General features: G+C 52.2%; 1 protein-coding gene across 3 annotated transcripts in view; it reads right to left on the bottom strand.

Moving 5' to 3' along the window:
* The window catches only part of SMOC2 (SPARC related modular calcium binding 2), a 157827-nt gene that overhangs the window by 78615 nt on the left and 53891 nt on the right, over positions 1 to 25321 (bottom strand). For 2 of the 3 annotated variants that reach the window (NM_001098134.1, XM_024996838.2), the window contains 5 exon segments: positions 1359 to 1433; positions 2856 to 2906; positions 6343 to 6390; positions 19394 to 19493; positions 20534 to 20640. In NM_001098134.1, coding sequence (NP_001091603.1) covers positions 1359 to 1433; positions 2856 to 2906; positions 6343 to 6390; positions 19394 to 19493; positions 20534 to 20640 — 381 coding nt within the window. 3 annotated transcript variants of the gene reach the window in all.

Here is a 25321-nt window from a genome sequence, read left to right as displayed (position 1 = left end):
TTAGAGAAAAAAAGCAAAGCATTTTCTGTTCTCCAGGCAAGAACACTGGAGTGGGTTGCCATTTCCTTCTCCAATGCATGAAAGTGAAAAGTGAAAGGGAAGTCGCTCAGTTGTGTCCGACTCTTCGAGACCCCATGGACTGCAGCCCACCAGGCTCTTCCGTCCATGGGATTTTCCAGGCAAGAGTACTGGAGTGGGGTGCCATTGCCTTCTCCGATAAAGGAATGAAAACAGTACGGAGAAACAACAGAAATTTGTAAAAACGTGGACTAACAAAGAGCCACAAACCATTTGTTCTTCTACCAAAGAAGATTATCAGTAGAAGCATCTTTTAAGTTAAACATAAATGAAAAACTCTTCTGACACTGGAATCTCGATGATAATGGTGGTCATTACATAAAACCTATGCTTGTTTGCCATTTCGTCACTAAACTTAATACAGTAAGTACTGTATTTAACATCTTAAAATACCACCTAGGGCTGACTTTCTTCAAACCCTCAGAAAGAACACGTTCCTGGACACTGGGGTTAAACACAGATATAATCCCATAATTTCATGCCCCGTGTCTATAAATCAACTCAATGTCATTGTTTTGTGTTCAATACATTTAGGCTGATTTAAATCAAATTATAGTGTACGATAACTTGTGTAAACTAGAATTTCCTGAAACATTATTTTCAGTCCCACTGAATACTGCAAGTCTGAAGTGTTTTTACTAGTTAATTATAATTGACAGGTCACGTAAGCTCAAAAATGTGGTAACAGTAGGTGATGGGTGAAACACAAATGCCCTTGTTCTATGAACTTATCTGGAACCCCAAAAGAGCGTCCCACTGACAATTAAAATTGTTTTTTATAATGTACATTTCAAATGACATTTTTACCACACTTTTACATTTGTTTCTCAAATTAACCACTGTCACACTGATTCTCCCAAGAGGATTTCAAGATCTCCCAGTAAAGCTTTCAATGTTTGAATTAACTTCCCATGCACTGATCTATATGCACAGAAGCAAACCTAACTAGATTACCTTTGGAAATACAATGAGAAGATTGCATAAAACTAACTCAGTTTCTAAAGTTTGTAAGAGAAATGTACAGCTTAACATCTTTATGCAATAGGAAAATGCATTAGCATTAATTTCTGAGAAAAAATTTTAAAATTCTATAATATGTTCTATAACTTAGCAAATTTAATGAAACACCCAAATTTGAACTATACTCTGATGGGCAAACCACAGCGTTATTTGCATGACTCATTGGTGACCAGAGAAAAATATGTGCTTTGCAGGTAACTTCCAAAAAACAAGGCCACTTTCTGGGTCTCTTAACTCAGTCACATAGGTCCCCCTTTTACCTGAATTCTTATTGGTTTTGTTCTGTCGACTTTTAACTTGTTCAGTCCAAAGTGTGGGGTACCGTGATGCAACATCTATTGAAGCAAAATAAAACAATAGTTATTTTAATTCATCATGAAAATACAAAGTCTCTCAAAGATTTCAGCAGGCAACCTACAAGTGCAAAAAAGTCAGTATGATCAGTAAATACACATTGTACATTTTAAAAAAAAAGTAAAATATTTATGTGCATGGAACAAAGGGAAATGAAAATGTACATTTTGAAAAACTTTAGCATGTCTTTTCTTTCTTTCTTCATCCAAAAGTTCAAACAAAAGCAATGTAAGTCCAGACAGTTTCCACTGGGAAGAAAGAGGTTTGGCAAAAAGCCTCAAAGTACAAAAACACACCCCTGTGTGGTGAAGATGGACACTTGGGTGACACACGGGGCCTTCTCTCAGGTGAAGGATGCCGTGTGCCGCGCTGTTCTGGTCGCTAAATCGTGTCCGACCCCGCGACCCCAAGGACCATAGCCCACCAGGCTCCTCCGTCCATGGGATTCTCCAGGCAAGAATACTGGTGTAGGTCGCCAGTCCCTTCTCCAGGGGATCTTCCTGACCCAGGGATTGAATCCCCTGTCTCCTGCATCGCAGGCAGATTCTTTACAGTGTGCCGCCAGGGAAGCCCGAAAGATTCAATACGGAGTGTCATATGTAAAACACAATTTTGCCCACAACGTCTGGGAACAGATCTGTGGTAGAAATAGTAACAAATGCGGCTGAGCACTTGCAGTGCGATCAGGATACGGCTCGCCTGAGAACCACACTGAAGCCGACCAGCTGGCCAGGGGCTCCCTTGTCATCTGTGGGCTCTGTGATCTCGGGCATCTCACAACTGTCGTGTGTGAGACGGGGCTCCAAGGGCTTGGTGAGCTCGGGTGATGGGGCACGTGGCATCCAGTGCCAGACAGAAGTCCGTTGTGACTACCACTCTTGCTGTTTGCAAAGCACTTCTGATCTCCGACCTACGTATTATGTGCGCTCCTTACATTTGGCCTTCAGACCTGATCCCCTTTGTCCCCAGAATCGGTGACACAGGCAAACAGCCACAACAGTGTGCCCAAGGCCAGGAGCGGGAAAGCCATGGTCCCCACGACACAAAACTTAACCAGCCGAGACGCATCCTTGTCACTCTACAAGGCTGGTCTCAGGCACCACGTGTGATGATCACACGGTGTGGAGGATGAGCAGGGAAACGCGTATGTTTTTGCAGCTTTGGAAATACATCCTTCACTCTATCCAGGTGATAAAATTTCAGCTCAGATTTCGCCGTAAAGGCCTCTCTGCATGTGCTGTGTGAAAGTCCCACGGCACACGCGGGGGCCCTCAGCAGGGACCCGAGGCCTCTCAAATACAGCTGGAAAAGGGCAAACCCAGCCCGTCCCAGGCGAGTCTGAGCACAAGGCCGTGATCCGCCCCCAGGCCCGCGGAACCCCACCCGGCTCCCTGCGGACTCACCTTCCTCGTCTCCTTGAGGCTGAGTCTCCAGCGCTGGAGCTGAGGCATCATCTGAATTCAGAACGGAAAAGATTTGCAAGGAGACTACAATTATGAGAGTAAGCGAGGTGAGTGTGCGTAGAGGCTGGGCCCCCGGACCGCGTACGCCCGACCCCCAACCACAACCCGGCGGATCGCGTACGCCCCCCGACCCCCAACCACAACCCGGCGTAGAGGCTGGGCCCCCGGACCGCGTACGCCCCCCGACCCACCAACCACAACCCCCCGGATCGCGTACGCCCCACGGTCCCCCAACCACAACCCGGCGTAGAGGCTGGGCCCCCCGGATCGCATACGGCCCCCGACCCCCCAACCACAACCCTCCGGATCGCATACGCCCCACGATCCACCAACCACAACCCTCCGGATCGCATACGCCCCACGATCCACCAACCACAACCCTCCGGATCGCATACGCCCCACGATCCACCAACCACAACCCTCCGGATCGCATACGCCCCACGACCCCCCAACCACAACCCGGCATAGAGGCTGGGCCCTCCGGATCACATACACCCCAACCCCCCAGCCACAACCCGGCGTGCGGCACCCACAGAGGCAAACCCAGAGTAAGTGAAGTAAGTGCGCGTAGAGGCTGGGCCCTCCGGATCGCATACACCCCGACCCCCCAGCCACAACCCGGCATGCGGCACCCACAGACGCAAACCCAGACGCGCGAGGCGCCAGACACCCCCGCGGGGGTGGAGGCCCCCGACCGGGCGAGGGGCGGGCGGCAGCAACGGGGGCCTGGGGTGGGGCCTGCCCCCTGCTCTGCCCTGCGTCTCTGAATGGAGGGCGGGGACAGAGACCAGGGCCTGGACGCCGTGGATCTCTCAGCACCCAGGCCTCCCACGAGGCAGGGGGTGGGGTCAGGTAAGGGGTGGGGTCAGGGGACAGGGGGAAAGTGCCCGAGTTCAGAGGGAGGGGCACGAGTCAGAAAATTCTGCGCCATTTGCTGAGGACCTTATCCCAAGGACACGGTGTTTATTGACTTAGTTGAAAAGTACCCTTTGGGTTCTCTGGTAACCAAACTTCTAGAAGCCCCCGGACAAGGAGCCCCCAGTCAGGGATGCCCTAACAGTGCACGCTGTGGGGGGCTCCTGAGAGCCATCCTGCTGTTTTCTCCCAGGCTTGTCTGCCTGTGTGATTTTGTTTTTTAATAGCTTCAGGGTCACAATTCGGCAAGCGGTAGTGGAGAGGAGGGGCGGCCGTGTGGCTTATCTAGCGGACTGTGACTCATCGGTACCCCAGCAACCCGAAGGGGAAAACTGAGATTTCCCATAAGTTCTTTCCAGGGGAAAACCAAAGAGTATTTTTTAAAATTCTTTAACAATCTCTTTAAAAAAAATCTCGCCATCTGTCAAAATACTGACTAAATGTCTCATCATTGATTTGAAATATCCAAGTCTACTAATGATAGCAGCAATAAACTAAGAGGATTTTGCTACTGAATACTCTGTAATCTTCCAAGAATAAAATGGGGAACATATTTACAACATATTTAACATATTTGAGAGTCTTAACAGAACACACTGAGAAAAAGTCTTTGCATACTTAAGGTCCTTTGGAATGACAGCCATCAAGGACAGTGAATGTCCACCATGGCCACAGTTAATGTCCATCAAGGACACAGTTAAAGCTGTACCTTTTTGCTGAGGCCTGAGCAGGTCATCCCTTGGGGGCCAGCAGCCCTAATCCCTGGGACCGGGCCAGTCTGAGTTTTCAGCTGAGAACCAAGGCAAGAGGGGCTTGTCCTTGAGGGACAAGGATGTGTGCCTCCTGCCCCCCACACTTAATGCCAGCACCAGAGGCCCCCACATCCCTGTCTCAGCCCTCAGGCCCCGCAGCGTGACCGTCGGCCTCCACCATCCTGCTCAGGCCCCGGAGAGCCTGTCCTGGTGTAAGGGGCCTCCGCACCTACTGGGCTCAGCTTCAGACAATGATGCAAAGTCATGGACAGCTCAGTGCCCTTTACTCTGCCTCCAGGACGGCTTGCCAAACATCTCACTTTCCTGATAAACCAGCTCTATTACTTATATTCGATATTTCCCCGGACAGGCATGTCTATAGATCAAGTGGCTTCAGTAGAAGCAATGTGTTCTTTCCTTAAATCCATTTCTGAGCCCACATGCCAATTCCTGAGGGATTAAAAACATATATATCCACAGTCGAATGGACCTATATCACCACGAGCAGGATTGAGGGAGCCCCCAAAATGGTATTTCCCTCTGTTGTTTTTTCAGTATTTGATTATTGTGTCTAACCATGAACCTCTACACTTCCCCTTCTCTAAAATACAGCAGCATGCCCCCAGCATCTCCGAGACCCAAACCCCAACACTGTGCAATCGTATCTCCTTCCTTCCTGAACAGAAACCCTCTCCCTAAGAGCCTAAGATGGCAGCGTGTGTGCTAAGATTGTGTCCAACTCTTCGCAGTCCATAGACCGTAGCCCACCAGGCTCCTCTGTCCATGGGATTTCCCGGGCAAGAATACTGGAGTGGGTTGCGACGCCCTCCTCCAGGGGGTCTTCCCTCTTCAGGGACTGAGCCCGTATCTGTGTCGTCTCCTGCGTCGGCCGGCAGGTTCTTTACCACTGGCCTGGGAAGTGGTAGCCCAAGATGCTAGTACGCTATTTTTATTTCACCTTAAAACTAAATTCTGAATTCACAGATTGATATCAGATGAAAACAGAAAATGTGTCACTGGGACTAACAGGTGACAGCTAAAAGGGAAAAGTGAAGGTCGCTCAGTCGTGTCCGACTCTTTGCCACCCCAGGGACTATACAGTCCACGGAATTCTCCAGGCCAGAATACTAGAATGGGTAGCCTTTTCCTTCTCCAGGGATCTTCCCAACCCAGGGATCGAACCTAGGTCTCCCGCATTGCAGGTGGATTCTTTACTAGCTGAGCCAAGGGAAGCCCATGCCAGCTGAGGAAAGGGCAAAGGCCATGGCCAGCAGAGACGGACCTGCATCTGCAGGGTGACTTCCAAAGGAAACGCTCGCCATTCCATCTGGTTCTCCAGGGCACTGACCCCAGAAGAGATGACTGTCATAGACAGAAAAAGTCCCCCTCTTTCTTATGAGGAGCAGCGGACATGTCTTGATCAGTGCTCCCTCAACTGCTAAGCTAGAGTCTCATGCCAGCCCTGGAGTCCTCTGCCCAGGTGTGGACCTGAGATGACGCTAACTCCATCCTCAAGTGGTCCCGACACGAGCCTGATGGGGACACAAGTGGGTCACGTGCCCGGCACCCGCAAGGTCGCAGCGATCGAAAGGGCTGAATCAACATTTGCTGAATAGATGATAATTAACAGACTGCTTCAGCTCTCACATGTCATCACCATCACTGATATACGCTGACGTTTTAACTTGAGATGTTATTTTAAGGCATAGATTGGATTCGCTGTCAAAACACCTCACGGAAGTTCATTTTAAGATAGTTACCTGTTTTTCCTGTGCCTTCCCTTTGGGGTACCTTTTCGTTTATGGAACCTAAAAGGGGACAATAGGGATGAAATTATTCTTGGCTCTCAAATGGTCACCAGTAATTGTTATGCAGATATTTTATTACATTTTGATTAACTCGCAGGGCTTTGTCACTTTCTAGTTAACATATACAAGCTGCCCAGTGCCCTGGGTGACTCTGTCATCTGAAACCAGAGCCCAAAACTAGGAAACATGATATCAGCTCCTCCTTCTATGGCTGCCTGGCTTATGACGCATGTGAGACCCTCTAGGTACAAAATACAGCAGTTTCTTCACCTGAAAAATATCATAAGAACCTTTTTAACATACGTCATGTGGAGGTAGTAGAGTGAATTAGATTTTTTAAAAACTTTTAAAATAAGTTTTGCAACTAAAAATCAATAAAAATTCTGGCTTTAGCTGAATTCTGACTTACGGAAAACTGAGGAACCATTTTTTCATAAGAGGAGAACAAGAAATAGAACGTTAACTCGGTAAATTATAACAGCATGTTAACAGTTATGTTGCCCTGAAAAGTTCATGTTACGAACAGGGACACTGTCCTGTCTTCCTCATTAGATGGACACTGTTATGGCAGCAAGATTTTCACCTCATCGTCACTATACCTACTCCAAGGAATAAAGAAGTCCTGTCCCACATTCATCTGCAGTTTACCTGCCCATCCACTTCAGAACATCGCACCCAGAGTCACTCAGAATTCCCCTAGTCACATGCAGGGGCAGACTATGCAGATAAACCATCTCATGAAGTAAAACTTGAAATTCATGGCTTGTTTTTTTTTTCAATTTGGAATTCGAAATACAGATCCACATTTATACTAAAGATATAAACCTGAGGACATTTGTCTTGGAAGCATGACAGTTCTGCAGTGGGAAATGCACGAGCAGCTGGCTGTGGGCAGAGGTCCTGAAGGACAGGGCATAACTCAGGGGCATGGCTCACCCTCCCCAAACACTGACGGAAGAGGCACTGCAGGGCCGGCCCCCACACTCTCAGCCGAGCGTGGTCAGCAGGTTTACAGGAAGGAGCAAGACTCCCCAGCGAACGCTCACGTGGCCTAAGCGGGTCTGAGGAGCCACGGCCCCCTCCCATCCAGGCTGCTGCTCCGGAACGCCTGGACCACAGGCCCTCAGAAATGCGCCTGGTTGATAGATAAAAAGGACCAGGATCTTCCTGGCCCATCTATTTGCACAACTTCCCAGCAGTGGCTGGGACCATGCGGTGAAATGTCTCCTGCTTTCCAGGGGCAGAACTCAGGCTTCCCCTCTGGTGAGAATCCCCAGAGACAGAAAGCGGGCTCCCCGTGTGGCCGCTCAGAGCTTCCAGGATCCCATTTTGCTCGGTTCTCCCTTCGTACCCTCTCTCTACAAATCCAGATTTGTTAACAGGCTTAAGTTTCTTAGTCATCCATTTGTTTTTATCATGTGTTTCTGCAGTCAGTGACTCCAAAAAGGTTTTTTGTGCGATAATATTTCTGGATACAACTATGTAGGTTTGACTATTCTGAGCTAAATGCAAACATCCCAAATAATAATTGGAGGTCCCACCCCCACCCCCAGGGAGAGTCTCAACTGAATTAAGGTAATATTTTTGTAATCTAGGGCCTGCAGTCTCCAAGCCGCTGGTTCACAATGTGATGGGCGTCTGAGGTCTGAAGAACATATTTAGAAAGTATAGATCCGCTCCCTCAAACGACCTTTCTGTCTCTGAACCAACCAGTCTCATGCCTGCGCATCAGCCGCCCGTCCAGATTCGACCAGTGTTCACTTAAAACCACTTAAATCCACATGAAGTTAATTCTACCTTGTTCTTAAGAGGTGGAAATACTTTTAACACAGCACCAAGTGGCCCTTGATAACCCACTCCAAATATTTTGCTGCACAGGACTGGGGGGTGAGGCCAGCAGGGCACTGATTTCCCACCCAGCTGCCTCTGGACAAAAAGGCCCCCCCTTCCCTGCCCCACCTCCCCGGCACCCTGTCCTCCAGGACCCGGGGGCGGCTGAACACGCGCTCCTCACGGCAAAGCTGCGATGCAAAGTGGAATCCAGGAACCCAGAACCACAAAGCCACTCTTTTCTTTCATTACGTTTTTCTGGAGGTAAGAATTTGCTGAAGAGCTCCCAAGAGCAGGTGACGTTACAGGATGGAAGTGCAGCAAAAGGGGCCTAGAAACGTGTGGACAGCAGTAAGCAGCTCCGCAGACCACGGCTGGTTGGCGGAACCTTCAGAGAGGAAAACTCTGCCCTTCAGATTCCTATTTCAAAGGACAAGTTTGAATTCCTTCCACTTGTGACATCTCATCCCATTTAAATGCTATTTTAAAAGGGCGGCTTTTTTAGCAATTAGGGTATGCATTTCTGGTGGAGAAAACCACAGAAACACAATGTGAGGAGCCATCGATGGTTCAGGGAAAGAATAATGAGCCTGTAGTCCCCGAGCCCTTGGTTCAAATCCAGCTACACTCAGCAACGCCAGTGTGCTGCCAAAACAGCCCGAGGAGGTGCAGTGTTTGCTGAGAGAGTTGGTGGTCTAAGACAGCTCCTTTCACAAGCACTAAACGCACTCTGGAAATGACTAAGGGAGGAGGGTCTGTGATGTGTGCGGCCGGAGGAGCCGTCAGAGGGTTTAATGAGGTCAGTGCACTGCAGGCGGGCACTTGTTTAGCAGGCGACTGATGGTCCTTCAGAGCGGAGTTAAACAAGCAGCGTGATTTATCCCTCTCTGGAATCCCAGGGGCAGAGTCACACCGTCACGCGGCTTTGCTGCCGCCAGAGAGAGGGAGAGGAAGAAAGAGGGGAACAAGGACGGAAGGAAGGAGGAAAGAAAAGAAAGGAAGGAAACGAAAGAATGAGCAAAAGAAGGAAAGAAAGAGGAAGAGAAAGGAAGGAGGAATGTAGGAAGGGAGGGAGGGAGGGGAGGGGGAGGGGAAGGGAGGGGGACGGGAAGAGCCAGGGGCTCAGCTCCCCTTCCCTTCTGGACGAGCACTTCTCTTCCCACTGGGGCTGCCGACCCTGGGCTCTTGGAAGCAGAGGCGCATGAAGCCCCGCACCTCAGCCCGGTCTCGCTGTCCTGCTGGGCCCTTCCTCCAGGTAGGAACTCCTGGCTTGTCCCAGGCGCTGTCTGGCTGCCCCGCCTTGTGCTTTCTGGGCAGGACCCCGTGAGGGTGACAAGAATGATCATAGGAGAGAGGGAGGCTGGGCACTGCGGGGAGCGGGAAGAGTGTGGGGGACGGACGGACCGCGCCACCCACCAGCTCGGTGCCCTGGCAGGTGTGCCCGCCTGCCCGATGCTGAGTCTCCTCATCTCTGCAAGGGCAGCGTGGGGATTACCTGCCTCTCGGGCGGCAGGAAGCCCGCAGAGAAACCAACACACACCAGAGGTCTCAGGGCCGGCTCCCTCAGAATATCCCAGTACACGCGGTGTCTGCGTGCTGTGTGCCCCGAAACCTCTCCCTCCGCGTGTGCACATCCTGTGCACCAAGAGGGTGACGGCCACTCACAGCAAAGAGAAGCCCTGTCTCCACTCAGGGTAAGTGGCTGAAACGTGCCGCCACTGGGAGGACGCCCGTGTGAACTGGCCTTTCTGTGGCCACTTTCATTCGTTCGCCCATTCAATATGCTCAGGGGATGCAGCACAAAACGTCCCATCTCCCTTGGACTGAAAGGCATTGGGCAGAAATCACTCAAATAACTCACATGATGGCTGTGTTCATGGTGGACGTCCACACACTTCCTGTTGTGTGCTGGTCATCACTCTACGAACTTCACACACACACCAAGTCCTCTAATGCCAAAGCAACCCTGAAGTGGGCACCCCTGGTAGGCCCACTAGATGAGGACGCTGAGACCCCGAGAGTGGCCTAACAGCCCAAGGCACTGATCAGGAACGGCAGAGGTGGGGTCCCTGCCCGTGGTTTTAGCCCACAGAGGAGCTGACGTGGTCTGAGCAGTCGGGGCGGACCTCCTGGAGAAAAAGGGAAGGAGGAAGGCACGAGGCAGAGAGGATGGCAGACGGACACGCCACCTGCCCGGGAGGAGAGGGAGGCCAGGGCACAGCCGGTGCCCAGAAGCATCTCTGCCATGTCCGTGTCCTTCCGCGCCTCCTCTGTCTGCGAGGACACGGCCGGCAGGCGGCTCTCCGCACCACGGCCTCTCAGACACCAGCGTGGGGACGGCCTGAGCTCAGCCTGAAGGGTCCTACACTTCCGGGTGCACTGACAGCTCTGTTCGACCCCAGACCCGCTCGCCCACTCTCAGCTGCTGACGGGCACAGGGGCTGGAGCGCAGGGGCAGGAACCCGCAGGGGAGGAGCAGGCGCTGGGCACTGAGGCTGCGGTAGAGTCGGAGTCCCTGGAAGGCAGCCTGCCTCCCGCAGGCCTTTCGTGGGGTGCTGGGGGTCATCATGCAGTCAGACCAGTGTGCACAATGACACCACCAGGCTGACGTCTGAGAGATCACTGTGGCTGGTTACCCCCCGGTTACCTCCCAGAGTTGATGGGGTGCAGCTCGGTGAACGTTTGTGTCAAAGCAGAGGAAGAGCCCAAAATCAGCACTGCGGGCACCTTCCACCTGCCTGCGAGGCAGCGTCAGTGCAGCCCCAGGGCTGAGCGCTGCCCTGGCCTTGCCTGCCTAGACCGCACTAGCCAAGTAAGGTGAGACACTGGTCCGTGACCCCCCACCCCACTTTTCAGATGCCTTCAATGTTCACTCGCATCCTCACCAGCTTTCTTCCTTGGCAGAAATCACCCACGAAGCCAGAGTTTCACTCCCTAGCGCCCCTGATACAGAGCCTGCCATCCAGAGTCTAAACCCTTGAGGACAGACTCCAGGGACCCAGCTGTGACCTGGGGTCACCCTCCAAGGCCAGAGGCAGGGAAGGGCTCCGAGAGAGTGCACCTAGGCAGGGAGTGCGTGAGCAGCCTGACCTACAGGGCAGCAAAGGCAGGGTGAGCTGGAGTGGGTGCCAGGGCCCTGCTCCCTCTGCCAACACTGAAGTGGGCATCCCCGGGGACGCAGAGTCCTCCGGAGCTCACCCCCGCATGCCAGCCCGAGTCAAAGGTGCATGCCTCTCTGGAGCCAGTGCAGGGGCTCTCGGGCCAGGACCCTGCAGACCACCCACCTGGCCCCGTGCCAGGGGCCACAGGCACCCCTCTAAGACCCGGTGCCCCAGGGTGAGTTCCGCCCACCACCGTGGGGAGTCCTTGCACCCACCTCCACTTTCTCAGCATCATCTGCTGGCCGGAAGTGCACTTTCCCTCCCAGACGCCTGAGGGACTCAGGGCAACCCTCCTGCTCAGCGCAGGTCATGTCTGGTGGTGGGACCTCGACAGGCCCCAGTGAATGGTCAGGCCTCCCCGAGGAGAGACCAAGCCGGGCCCTACGTCCCTCACCCGGGGCTAGGGACAGGTCACTGCAAGGTCGGCTCTCAAGCAGGCGCCCCACTGCCCAGGAGACCAGCATCCTCACCTGGAAACTGGTCAGGAAGGCAGGGCTTCGGACTCCCCTCCAGACCCCCTGGATCAGAAATTCTGGGGTACAGCCCCAGAGTCTGTTATCCAGCTCTCTGTGGACTGAAATTTGGGTTCCAGACTCTAAGGAAAGGGCTTGGCCTGGGCACTCTGCAGTTGTTGTTATTAACAGTATTGTTATTAATGGATTCTTTCTGTTACCATGAACCTGTCTCCATCTTGTCTGTCAAGACCCCGTGGCTCCCTCGACCTACCGCAACGTCTGCTGTTTTCCTGATTTTACACTTCTGTGGACGCAGAACTCAAACAAAGCTGGCCTGTTTCCCCACAGTGATCCTCTGAGAAGCTGAAGGGCGGGAGGAAGGCTTGAACCCCATCCCGAAGGGGAGAGGCTGCAATGCTGGGCTCCCTCCTCTCGGGTCTTCCCTCTTCCCTGGTGATGCTGCCTTTGAAAAGCTGGGATTCCTGGTGAGACAGCGTCAGATAAAAGGGACGCTGAGCTCAGCTCTGAGCTGAGCGTTCTGACGTCCCCCATCTGAGAATGCCCTTCTCTAGATGGTAAGAGAGGAAATACGGAAATCACAGTTGAAAAAAATTTAGAGGTTTTTTTTTGATTTACCTTCCATCAGTGTCCACTTTAATGTCTGAATGTTACATACTTCAATGGCCAGAGAAAACAAACATTAGTATCATTCCTGCAAAAAGGTCATTCATGGTCAATAGCTTCATAAATCTTTCCAACGTTTGACTATTGATATTTAAAAGGTGCTGTTGAAAAAAATGTACTGTTTGTTAAAAAAAAAAAAAGAAGAAGGAAAATACATACATTTCTTTTAATTCAGAGATATGGTATACCTCTGGAAGAGATAACCCACTGTTCTTTGTATAGAGTTATAGAGCCTGGGACTAGTGAGTTCTAAAAGACTTCTTAGTTTATCTTTTAAAGTTTTCTTAAGTATTAAAAAATATGAGAAAAATCCATTTATGGCCTAAGTGTGAAGAGGACAGCTTATAGAAAACTCTTAATGAAGGAAGTGATAATAAATCAGCCACCAAATTAAATGTATACTGAAATATTCAACACAATAATAGAGTCGATTATTATACAAACCATGCTACCGCTGCTGCTGCTGCTGCTGCTAAGTCGCTTCAGTCGTGTCCGACTCTGTGCAAGCCCGTAGACGGCAGCGCACCAGGCTCCCCCGTCCCTGGGATTCTCCAGGCAAGAACACTGGAGTGGGTTGCCATTTCCTTCTCCAATGCATGAAAGTGAAAAGTGAAAGTGAAGTCGCTCAGTCGTGTCTGACTCTTAGCGACCCCATGGACCGCAGCCCACCAGGCTCCTCCATCCATGGGATTTCCAGGCAAGAGGACTGGAGTGGGTTGATAAGACACTAGTAAGTACATTTTTCCAGAGAGGAAAAATACTAATACCAAAATGTTGCCCATCGGGTAGATAAATAAGGCAAAATCAGCCTAAACTGGAAAGGAAAAGACAGACAGACGGACGCTCCCAGCACCAATACCAGGCACGGCCGAAGCGCTGCCTCATCAGAGCTGCCTCCCGGCCGGTGCTGGCCAAACACTCACCAGGAGGACCTCATGCTGACTCTCAAACAGTCTTCTCGGTCTTCTTTGGCGCAATGCCACACACTGTGCTCTTTCCGTTGAAGGCTGGACTTAATTTTTTTTTAAATTCTTCAGTGTTCTGAAATTTCCACAGTCTGGAACTTTTATTGGAAATTTTGCGTAGCTCATGTTGTCTATATCAAATCGCTATTTTTTCCTCATCTTGGACGTGAATTTCCTAATACTTCAAAAGTCATCGTAACGGTAGGTGTTAGAAGGTAAAATAATGTGTACTTTTCTCTGAAATGTGGCTTCATTAGTGGAACGCACACGGGCTTGGCAGCAAAGCCCGCCCCACCCCCGGGGCTCAGGCCCACTTGAAAAGCGGGCCCCTCTCAGTCCATTTTCTACTTCTTACCACGTTGTTTGTTTTCACATTTCCTTGCCAATAGCTATTGAAATATTTTATTTTGACAACTATCATTTTTCAGGAAGAGAATTGTTAAGCCTGAAGAAAAAGCCATTTTGAGGGAAAAAAGAATGCTCCCTCTGATCTGTAACCTTTTCCATTCAGCAAGCAACTTAATGTGCACTTGAATTCTCATAAAGAGACACTTCAGAAGCACAGCTGTGTTGTTGATTTCAATATTGGGGAATTCAATTGTTCTGGATGTTTCTTTCAAGTTCCTCAGCTATGCAGGGCCCTTAATTTATTGCCAGGGAAATTCATTCACGAAAAAAAGAAAACAAACCCAGCTTCTCTTTATAAAGTGAAAGCTTTCAGAAATCAAAAAGATGTTCATACAAACGCGCAGTTCTACCATTCCAGGTAAAGGCCAAAACTTTAGGCTCGGTGGGAAAACCCAAAGGATGTAGTGCAATTCACGGAAATAATATACAGAAAAGCTACTCAGTCTGCTCCAAGGCTCTCCGTCAGGCGTAAGCGGGCCTTCCGAAAGCCACATTTAAAGGCCAGTCTTCGAAGCAGCGGTCAGCATGCGCATGAGCATGGCAAACTCTCAGGCGGTTTTCCATCCTTAAAACCCTACACTTGAAGGAAGAACTCCTCAAACATGCTTTGTGGCCATGGCCAACTGAGCAAGATTTCTGCTTCGCAGGAGACACTGTCCCTGCACCTGACTCAGCTCACAGAGGGGTGGGCGGTGGTGGGGGACAGACTCGCCAGCCCCGTCACGGGAGCTTCTCGTCCCTGCCGCAAGCCGAGGTCCTTACTTCAAACACACCCCTCAAGCTGAGCTACACAGGGCGGTTCTGTGGACACTGTAACATGAAGAGCTCCTACGTGGGGCTCAGCTTCCAGTGTCTTCAGCAGCTTTGTACTCCTGCCAGGAGTAAGCCCTTGGCCCGGGTGTGCGGTTACGGAGGAAGATGAGATTAAAACCCCCGAAGCTATTTCCAAATAATCGAGAGCGAGCCAGCTACAAACATCCTCCCTCGGAAAGAAGCCCTTTGTTTCTAAACTCATCTCCTGCCTCCAGCAATGTGCGTCTTCAAACCCTCAGAAGGAAGAAGAAAGAGAAAACTCCTACTGAGTAACTACAGGTCAGCTGTGCCTGCATGGAGACCCAGAGACCCGGCCCTGCAGCGGCGGCAAGGATGGAGGAAGGCTCGGTGGGCTCCCTGGGGTGGCCGTATCTTTCTGAGCGTCCCTGGAGCAAGCAACGCCCCCCACCCCACCCGGTCCTGGCCCTGCAGACCTGGGGTCTAGCCAGCAGGGATGAGGGAGCCGTCTCCAAGCCGCAAGCAGGACCACCTGCTGCCAGGCCAGGCGAGGCCGGGGATGCGTCTGGATGCAGCTCAAAGAGCAGCCTTCAGTCCTGAATGCCTCCCAAGGTCACTGGAGCTGGCCCAGAAGCAGGGAAGGCCTTCTGCCCTCCTCACGTTCCCCGCCCAACTCAGGAACCAACACGGTGAGGGACAGGAGGTTACTCTTCAGTCACTCAGTTGTGTCCAACACTTTGCGACCCCATGGACTGTAGCTCACAGGCTCCTCTGTCCATGGGATTCTCCAGGCAAGAATACTGGACTGGGTTGCCATTTCCTTCTCCGTGGGATCTTCTCAACCCAGGGATTGAACCCGGGTCCTGAACTGCACGCAGATTCTTTACCATCTGAGCCACCAGGGAAGCCTGTCTGACTCTTTACAACCCCATGGACTGCAGCATGCCAGGCCTCCCTGTCCATCACCATCTCCCGGAGCTTGCTTAAACTCATGTCCATTGAGTCAGTGATGCCATCCAACCATCTCATCCTCTGTCGTCCCCTTCTCCTCCTGCTTTCAATCTTTCCCAGCATCAGGGTCTTTTCCAATGAGTCAGTTCTTCGAATCAAGTGGCCAGAGTACTAGAGCTTCAGCTTCAGCATCAGTCCTTCCAGTGAATATTCAGGACTGATTTCCTTTAGGATGGACTGCTTGGATCTCCTTGCTGATAAACGCTGGGAAAGAAACCGTTCTGCCCCTTTCCTGTGCCGGCCAACACGCCCCTCTCTTCCAAGAACCCCCTCCTCTAGACGGTGGATGGTGAGCCGCCCCTTCTCTGAGTGCCTGCAGCTTCTGCACAGAACTCCCAGGCCCCCAACAGGGGTGTCAGCAGAGCTCTGAGCAGATGCGGGCGCCTGGCCCAGCAAACGCTTGGAGAGTGCTGCTCACGGAGATGGTCATTAATAAGAAATGAGGAGTGGGCTTCCAGGGAGGGAGGGTGGATCGAGTGTTCTCTGAAGGACAAGACCCATGGGAAGGACCATGGGACCCATGGGATGGACCACCACGATTCACTGAAGGGACGGCTCTGATCACGTCCTCAAGGGTCTCACCCGGTGAATGACTCTGTCTCCAGGAAGCAGGTGTCCACAGGGGCTAAAGGGGCTGATTTCTCTCCAGGGAAGCCCTCTGCCTCCTGCAGCTTGAGCTCCATTGAGAGTCATGAGTCCACAGCCAGAAGGAAAGACAAGGCTGGCCGTCCACTCCTGAAAAGCTGTGCAATTATCCATCAGCTCCTGACCGACAGCAGGCAAGGAAGTGAACTGACTTGATGGAAGCTTACGAAGGTGGGTGAGGGGTCCCAGAGTCACGAGGAGTCACCATGGTGGGGGTGGGGAGTAGCTCCTTCCCCACGTTGGGAGTCTCCCCGGAGACTGGTGAGCAGCTCCCTGGTCTATACTAATGAGCCCAAGCATCTCTTCCTCTGCTCACTGGTCCTTTTTTTTCCCTGAAAGTCGCTCAGTCGTGTCTGACTCTTTGTGACCCCATGGACTACACAGTCCATGGAATTCTCCAGGTCAGAACACTGGAGTGGGTAGCCTTCCCTCTCTTCAGGGGATCTTCCCAACCCAGCGATCGAACCCAGGTCTCCCGCATCGCAGGCAGATTCTTTACCAGCTGAGCTTTGTCCTTAGGGTTTCCTCATTTATAAAATGCTGACCGTTCAAGACTTCTGACTTTTTCTGCTAGATTGCCTCATTATTCCAGTTTTCGTATTGATTCATAAGAATTTGGGTGCTTTGCATTAATGACTTAGAAACACATAATTGTGAAATAAAAGAATCCTTTGGTTTGAAGGTCTTTCGGGCAGGAGTGGGCCGGGGGACGTGGCAGGCGGGCCCCTCTGCTCCACTGCAGTCAGCCATGAGTGGACACTCCCCGCCCTCCTCACAGGCTGCTGCCACGCGTGTTTGCACCAATTCATAACACGCACACACATGCATTCGAAGTGACCGTTAGTGTTTACTGCTAAGTTTTAATACATTTTTCTCATCTTCAAGTTTCTAGACAAAGTGCTCCTATGGCAAATGTGGTGTGAACTCCGGGGCCAAAGACTGCTGTTGAACGCCGGCGTGTACCTGAGTATAATGAACTGGATGGGAATCAGGGCCAAAGACTGCTGTTGAACGCTGGCGTTTACCTGAGTATAATGAACTGCATGGGAATCACGTCTGTCCTCTACGGAGTGGACCAGGCACGCCAACCAGAGCAGGTGTGAGCCAGCATGCCAGGGAGGGGAGGATGCCCCCGGGGTGTGCGGATGGAGCCTGGCCAGCAGCGTGCCCGGTGTCAGGCACGGGCTCAGCAAAGTGACGCCCGTCACCGTGCCCTTCCACGTGGCTGGTGCCGAGGTCTCAACAGCTGGGAAGAAGCTCTGCCACGTCAGCAAAAGCCCAGCATAAACTGTGCGTGTGTGCACGACCCGTCCTCCCAAAACGCCCCTGCACGGCCTCCATACACATTCTGAGCACAGGCGCCTGCTTCCCTGCCCATGTTTCTGCAGAATAAAAGCATGAATACAGCTGGGGATTAGTAGAATCTTTTCATAACTCTGGCCAAGCTGCAAAACCAAGCCACAGAAGTGAAAAGGAAGGTGCTCCTACAAGGAGGAGCCTGGTCTCCAAGGAGCCTGCCCCACCCACACCGCACATGTCCTCAGAGACACCCCTCCCTGCCCCCGTGGCATTTTCCATGCAATAAACACCAGATTCGGGAAGAATCTTCCTTCCATACCCATCCCTTGAACCAAAAAATCCACATGGACAGTGCAAAAAAGGAACATTTCTTACAGTAAAATGTGGCTGCTACCTGGTTGGAAAAATCAATGTGAGTGAACAGTAGGGTGTTTTGATCCTAGAAACGAAGTATTACAGGGAAATTATAAGAAACCTGGCCAACTTCGCTCATGGTTCTCTAAGAAAGTGCTTTCAGACGCTACTTAATTTTTCAAAAGGTGTCTCTAACATCAGAGAAACAGGTAAGTCTTCCACTTTCTCCCTCATAAAAAAAGGCTCAACGCGACTCAAAATGCTGGTACCTGGTTGAAATGAAATAAGCATTTGCAAGCATCTTTCAGACTGAGGGACACAGAGCCCAACTCATTACGCTACTTTTTTTTCCTCTCTTTCATTTACTCCATGAGTTTGTAAAAGAATTATTAGGTGCAAATGTTAGCTCACTAAAAACATATTTTCAGCAATTTTTAGGTATTAGATGACATAACAGTTTTAAAAATAAATATATTTTAATTCCACATTATGCACACCCTCTGGCTTCTAAGTGATGACCAGTCACTTGAAATATTAGGTTTTGTGTTACTGTTAATTACGCGTGTCATCATGGTGAAGCAGCTTTGAGTTCTGACCAGTGACTTGGCTCCTGGTATAAAAGTCTGAACCATGGGCAGAATTTCTAATTATAAGATGCCTGCTCTTCAAACAGAAAAGAGGCTAGAAAGTAAACTCTAAGTACAAATGCCTCAACATTTTATGTAAAAATTCAGGAAGATGTTTTGTATTGTTACATAACATGTGTTTTTCCTTAGTAAGCTTAATCCAGTATAGTTGTGACACATAGATCATGAAAGGTCTTGGTAAATGGTCTGACAAGTCTCCATCACCAATTAATCAAAACTCAAGCTGCAGACCATTTTCAAATAAAAATGATCTGAATCATTTATAACATTTGGTAAATTATTAATGGAAAACAGACCCTTTTATAGATTATTCTCCCGCCAGTGTTATTACCTTCAGTACATCAAGCCCACTTATGAGTAATAAAATAACACAAACAAACCTTCTGGAAAGGGATCTGTGAAGAATGATCTGCTTTTTCTTTGCAATCATATACATACAAACCCAGAAACGCTCGCTTCTCTCAGCCAACGAAAACATTTGGTCATTTCTGCTGTTGACCACAGTCCTCGCGGCCACTCCTAAAAATTACGAGTCCCGAATTGCCATAACCTACGCTGGTTCAGAACCAGATCTTCCATTTGTTTAAGCTTTCTTGAAAACAGAGGTCTCATAATATTTTGGGCTTTGTCCAGTGACGCAAATGTATCCCGATATTCCCCATAATCCCACCTAAACTGACTTCCTTTGCGGTTACGAGCAGACATTAATAAGACAGTCGGCAAGCGGCCAGCAGCCTCAGCCGCGGGTTCGCCGCACAGGCCGACAGACCTACCGGGGCAGCGGGGCGTCTTGTGGGCCACGGCGGTGCCGCCGATGGGTCTCCCGTTGGGCGTCACGCACCAGCAGTAGCCCGTGTAGCTGTGGCACTGCACCTGCGGGGAGGGACAGGCAGGCGGTCAGTGCCCGCGGGGCGTCTTCGGCCCACCGGGCCCGCTGCTCCTCCCGGGGCCCCAGGAGGCCCAGGGCTTCGAGGGCTGCGTCTGGACACCTGGCATGGGCCCCACAGTGCCCTGGACCCGGATCTGAGGGGTGAAAGGAGTCGGGGTGTTTGCACCAGACGCCGTCTAATCCCCCACCAGCCCTCATCTTACAAGAGGGGGTCCGAGGCACTGAGCGGTCAGGACACTTGCTCTGGGTCTGCCCACTGGCCTGAAGCGGAGTTGGGGACAGGAGACGTGTCCAGCTGCCAGTGAGATGCTCCATCCTGGCCCCACCTGCCCCCCACCAGCCAGCCTGAGTTGGACGCCACCCACAGCTCCAACCTCTCTCTGTCTCTCTCTCTCCTCCCTGAGTCTTCCAAAGGTCAAGTGATTGCTTTAAAAAAAGGCACAGAATTCACATTATTGGATGAAATCTAAAGTGAAAGTCGCTCAGTCGTGCCCAACTCTCTGCACAGTCTGTGGAATTCTCCAGGCCAGAGCACTGGAGTGGGTAGCCTTTCCCTTCTCCAGGGGATCTTCCCCACCCGGGGGTGGAGCCCAGGCCTCCCGCACAGCAGGCGGAGTCTTCACCAGCTGAGCCACAGGGGAGCCTGTGCTGTCGTCTGGCTCATGACAGACCCTATCTGGTTTGCTTTTTTCCATCTAAAGTCAATACGTCAGTTAGCAGGGCATCTCAGGAACTCATTTCCTTTAAACAAAATGACAGTGATAACATCGACCCGTTCCATGTGGAGACCTGGGTGCTTAGATGCGGCCACTGGCGGACCCAGAAAGGCAGACAGTGCGTGTGCCCCTGACCTGAGGCCTGGCAGGGGCCCCTCCAGAAATGACATCGCACTGGGGCTGGGGTCTCGGCTGTGAGCGGGCCGGCGGGACCCCGTCCGCTCCCCAGGACAGGAGCGCCTGCTCCGAGGAGGGAGCCACTGCCCCGAGGGGGAAGGCGGGGCCAGTCCCCGGGAGAGGCCGCCCACCTGGCTGTAGGTCCCGTCGTCGCTGCACTCGGGGATGAACACCTGCTGCAGCTCCCTGCGGGCCTGCTCCTGGGTGTACTTCCTCTCGGCCACGCACCTGGACACGTCTGTGGGGAGGCACAGGGCAGGGTGGCAGTCAGGCCCCTGGAGACGCCCAGCAGAGGCACCACGTGGGCGGCCGGGCTGCAGGGACCTCACGGGGCGGGCAGCTGCAGGCGGGCACCAGTCAGGGTGCCAGTGTCCCGGAGGGGAGGGCCAGACCTGGCGGGAAGAGTGGGGTGTCCTCCACGCCCAGGGAGCCAGGAGGCCGAGGCTCCAAAATCCACCAGGCTTGACCGTGGTGAAAGGCGGACTCTACTTCCTGGACAGCGGAAGTCAGGTGGTACCCCCACGGGCCACGGACAGGCTCCAGGACCCAAGGACATCCTCCGGAGCACACGGCCAGGCCATGTGCCACGTGGGGGCCACGTCTGAGAGCTATGGTAAGACTCAGCTCAGGGACACTGGCCTGGGCGTGGGAGGGCAGGCACCCCCGGGGCACAGGCCGTCTGGCCCGTGGCTGCAGTCCAGGGAGCCCGCGCCATCTGTGTGTACCCTTGTCCACCCTGCAGGCTCTTCCTTCTGCATCTGAGTTTCTTAGCATCTCAGAGTAACACCAGCTCCTGCACTTCCAACCTCACGTGGAAAATCCAACAATACGTCAGATTAAAGAGTCAAGTATCTTTATCAGCCCTCCTGGCACACTGAGCACAGATTTCCACACATTCACGGTGAAATATCCACTGTGATGACTGGATGGAAAACACGAGGTTCCTCCTGTTCCTCGGGAGGATACCCCTGGGACTTCATAAACTAGCAGAAAAGGGAAAGACGGGGGCAGTCCCCACCCAGCTCCCGACGCAGGTGTCAGGAAACAGCCGCCAGGACACACCGTGGAGACCTGGTCACGGTGAGGAAGGCGGCCCCCACTCACCTGCTCCATCTGAGCTGGGCACCAGAGCCTGCTCGGCCCTGACGCTTATCTCGGAAGCCTGGAGCGAGTTACGGGGGCTGCGCTGAGCCCCAGGAAGGGCCCATTGTCCCAGGACTGCAGGCCAGCTGAGTCTGCGTCCACCACGGAGAAGGCCGCCCCCACCAGCATCCCGCCTGGGGCCCTCACCCCGAGCACAGGGCTTATTTCTGCGGACTGCCAGCCCACGTAACTCACTTGAATCTCACAAGTCGAAAAGAATGGCTTTCCCCATTTTTCTTAAGTGTTTCCAGATTTAAATTACAAGTTGTCTAGGTCTGAAAGGCCCTCTGGACGCTGAGAGATACTGCTTCAAACGTGTCCACCGCCCAGCATTTTTAGCGGGTGACGCTCTGCTTGCCCAGGAGTAAAATCTCCTGGCCATGACGAGACGCCATCTGGGGCCCAGCTCCAGGCTCGGGGCTCCTGCCCCGCGGTGCCGGGCCTGAGCACAGATGCTGCTGCTGGGGGCCCTCATCTCGGACCCCAAGCAAGCGCCGTGGGGCCGGCCCTCGCACGACGGGCCTGTGCGCCGGGGGCGCGTCGATGCGGGCTCTCGTGTCGTGATCTGCGTTCCTGCCAGCACTCAGCAACATGTGGTTTTAATACAGCCTGTGTTTTCGCTGAGGAGAAAACAGTGCTGTGCTGGACTTCTGTCCTCATTTTTTAGTATAACCTGTGGTTTGACTGTCTCAAAGGAAAAGTGATATGCGTTCCCAGCCTGCGAGGTCTCCACGAGGGTCCAGACGAGTTACAAATTACTCCCAACAGCTGAACTCTCGCGGAACATGGCACAAGCACATACGTCGACCAAAGAACCCATGGGCCTCGCTCCTGTCTCCAATGCCGTCTTCAAAAGAGTGTGTTTGCCACTGATCGGGGAGTTCTCAAACCTCTTATGTGGACAGAGCGTTAAATTCCGGTTTACGCTGGCACATGGCTGGTGACCCAGGCATGGGGAGCCAGGAGGACTGTGCAGCAGGAAATGCAGGGCCCATCCCTGAGAGCAAGCCTCTATCTGCCCACCAACCCAGGGCGCCGCTTGCCAGACCACCTGCCACACCCCAGACGTCTAAGTCGCAGCGGCTGCCCTCTTGAGAAGGGTCTCAACAGCAGCCGCGGCTTCCACCCGACTGAGACACGGGGCTGATGCCCGGCGTGTGTTGTCTCGTTCTGCTCATCGTTTTCTCTCTGTTGCAGAGTAACATAGATTCCTGTTCACAAGCGTGTCTGTGCATCAGGAGACATGGGTCACAGAGACTGTCACGATGCAACGCTCGCTCTAAACCAGAAACAAGCAGCCACGTTTCAGAGCGGCCATTTCTAAGGATGCTGTCCTTTAAACAAGAAGCAAATCATTTCCTACTTTGCTAAAATCAGTTAATCGGATTAAGCGATTATGGGAAGAGACAAATTTGCTGCCCATTTCATGCAGAAGAATTTTGGAGAAGAACAGTCAAAAGGGCCCGAGGAGGCTCAGCCAGAACGTCAGGGGCACTGACATTTCCCGGCGGCCCTGAGCTGGACAGCCCAGAGCCTCAGCGCTCTTCTTGTGGGGCCCCCGTCCATCACACACAGGACGATGCTGGAGCATGACCCTGAAGGAAGGGGACCGTGTTCCCTTTAACTCTTCCTAGGCGAGTCCTCACCCCAGAGCCCCCAGCCCGCTCCTTACTGAGGAAGAAACTCGAGGGGATATGGGATTATTTACAGTCCATCTATGACATCTATGGAGAGGCGACACTGAGTAATTTTCTGGTCAACAGACCTGCTGACTCTGGACCCAGCAGGGCGACTACATGTTGGTGGTTCTGAGCATGGGGGGGTCGACGTTCTGGGGACACAGAGTTCTCTCCACTGGGTCCCCGTGGCCAGCACGGGGCCTCTGCACGGACCAGGCTGGGGCAGAACGAGCAAGGCCAATGAAGAAGCCAGCTCTCCATTGGTAGCAGCCGCAGAACACTAGCCCGAGGGTGGCTGGCTTCTTACTCTACTGGCGTCCAATGAAGCAGATCTTGTATTTCAGAAGTTGTGATACTTTACCAACCCGTCATTCTGAAGGCCAGACTCAGAAAAACGAAGAACTCTGTGCTGCGGTGTTCTTTGGCGTAAATGATGCGGAGCGCCGGGCTGTGACACAGGACCAGCAGGGCGCCGAGGAGGCTCCTCGTCTGCCCGCCTGCAGCCGGCCAGCGGGCAGCACCACAGCAAGAGCCCACGCCATCCCTCGACCAGAGGGAGCAGCTCAGAGCCGAGGAGAAAGGGGCCGAGTGTCTATTTTAAATAGGTATTATCATTGTAAACGCACAAAGACAGAAACAAATTAGACAGGAAAACCCAGGGTGCACAACTGGGGTGGCCAAGTCCTAGAGGCAAAAGATAAAGTGCAAGCCACAGCACAAACATACGAAAGTGTTCAGACGTTTCTGACATGTTTATCCAGGAAGCAACCGGTCAGAGCCAGCTCTGTGAAGACCATCCGTGCATCACACAGCTCCCCGGGCAAGTGGTCTCGGGATCCTTTTGTGTGAACTTTGGCCTCGACCTTTGCGGGAAGGGGACAGCTGAGGCCGCTCCGCGCTCGCCCAGCTCCCCCGGTGAACTGTTGGAGGATACAGGTGTTGCTGAAGCAGAGAAGTGTTTTGTTTTGTTTGTTTTTACAATATTTCACAAAGTCCTGTGGTATTTCTGATCCTGGTTTGAACATGAGAGCAACGGCCCCACCTCTTGTGTCTGCTTTCATCAAGAGGGTGCGTCTAACATCAGACCTGGGAGAACACCATGGAGGGTTAAGGCCAACAGGCCTGGGGAGGGTTTCTGCAAGGGACAAGTGCCAGCATGACTAAACCGGCCTGAACCACACGCGTGAAAGGCCTCTCAGAGCCTGCATGTGGGTGCAGAGTCTGAGGACACGAGGCAGGAAGCAAGGGCACAAGCCTGGCCAAAAGGGCCTGGCAGAGAGACACACACGCATATGCACACAAACACACGTGTACATATGTTCTTACAGGACACACACAACCTCCTCACACGGAGGTGCCTGCCCACATATACACATGTATGTGAACCTATGCACACAGGCACACACATCACACACCTGCAGACTCCTCCGTGGAAAGGCTCTTTTTGCTGAAGAAAATGCTGGCAGGTCAACACCGACTTCACCTCAGTTCAGCTCTGTTCAGTCACTCAGTCCTGTCCGACTCTTTGCGACCCCAGGGACTGCAGCACGCCAGGCCTCCCTGTCCATCACCAGCTCCTGGAGTTTACCCAAACCCACGTCCAATGAGTCAGTGATGCCATCCAGCCATCCCATCCTCTGTCGTCCAGCCATCCCATCCTCTGTGGTCCCCTTCTCCTGCCCTCAGTCTTTCCCAGCATCAGGGTCTTTTCCAATGAGTCAGCTCCTCACATCAGGTGGCCAAAGTATTGGAGTTTCAGCTTCAGCATCAGTCCTTCCAATGAATATTCAGGACTGATCTCCTTTAGGATGGACTGGTTGGATCTCCTTGTGGTCCAAGGGACTCTCAAGAGTCTTCTCCAACAACACAGGTCAAAAGCATCAATTCTTCAGTGTTCAGCTTTCTTTATGGTCCAACTCTCACCTCCATACATGACTACTGGAGAAACCATAGCTTTGACTAGACGGACCTTTGTTGACAAAGTAATGTCTCTTTTTAATATGCTGTCTGGGTTGTTCATAACTTTCCTTCCAAGGAGTAAGTGTCTTTTTATTTTATGGCTGCAGTCACCATCTGCAGTGATTTGGGAGCCTAGAA

The sequence above is a fragment of the Bos taurus genome, chromosome 9 (assembly GCF_002263795.3).
Source record: "Bos taurus isolate L1 Dominette 01449 registration number 42190680 breed Hereford chromosome 9, ARS-UCD2.0, whole genome shotgun sequence".
NCBI lineage: Eukaryota > Metazoa > Chordata > Mammalia > Artiodactyla > Bovidae > Bos > Bos taurus.
This window is presented reverse-complemented; position numbering and strand designations above follow the sequence as displayed.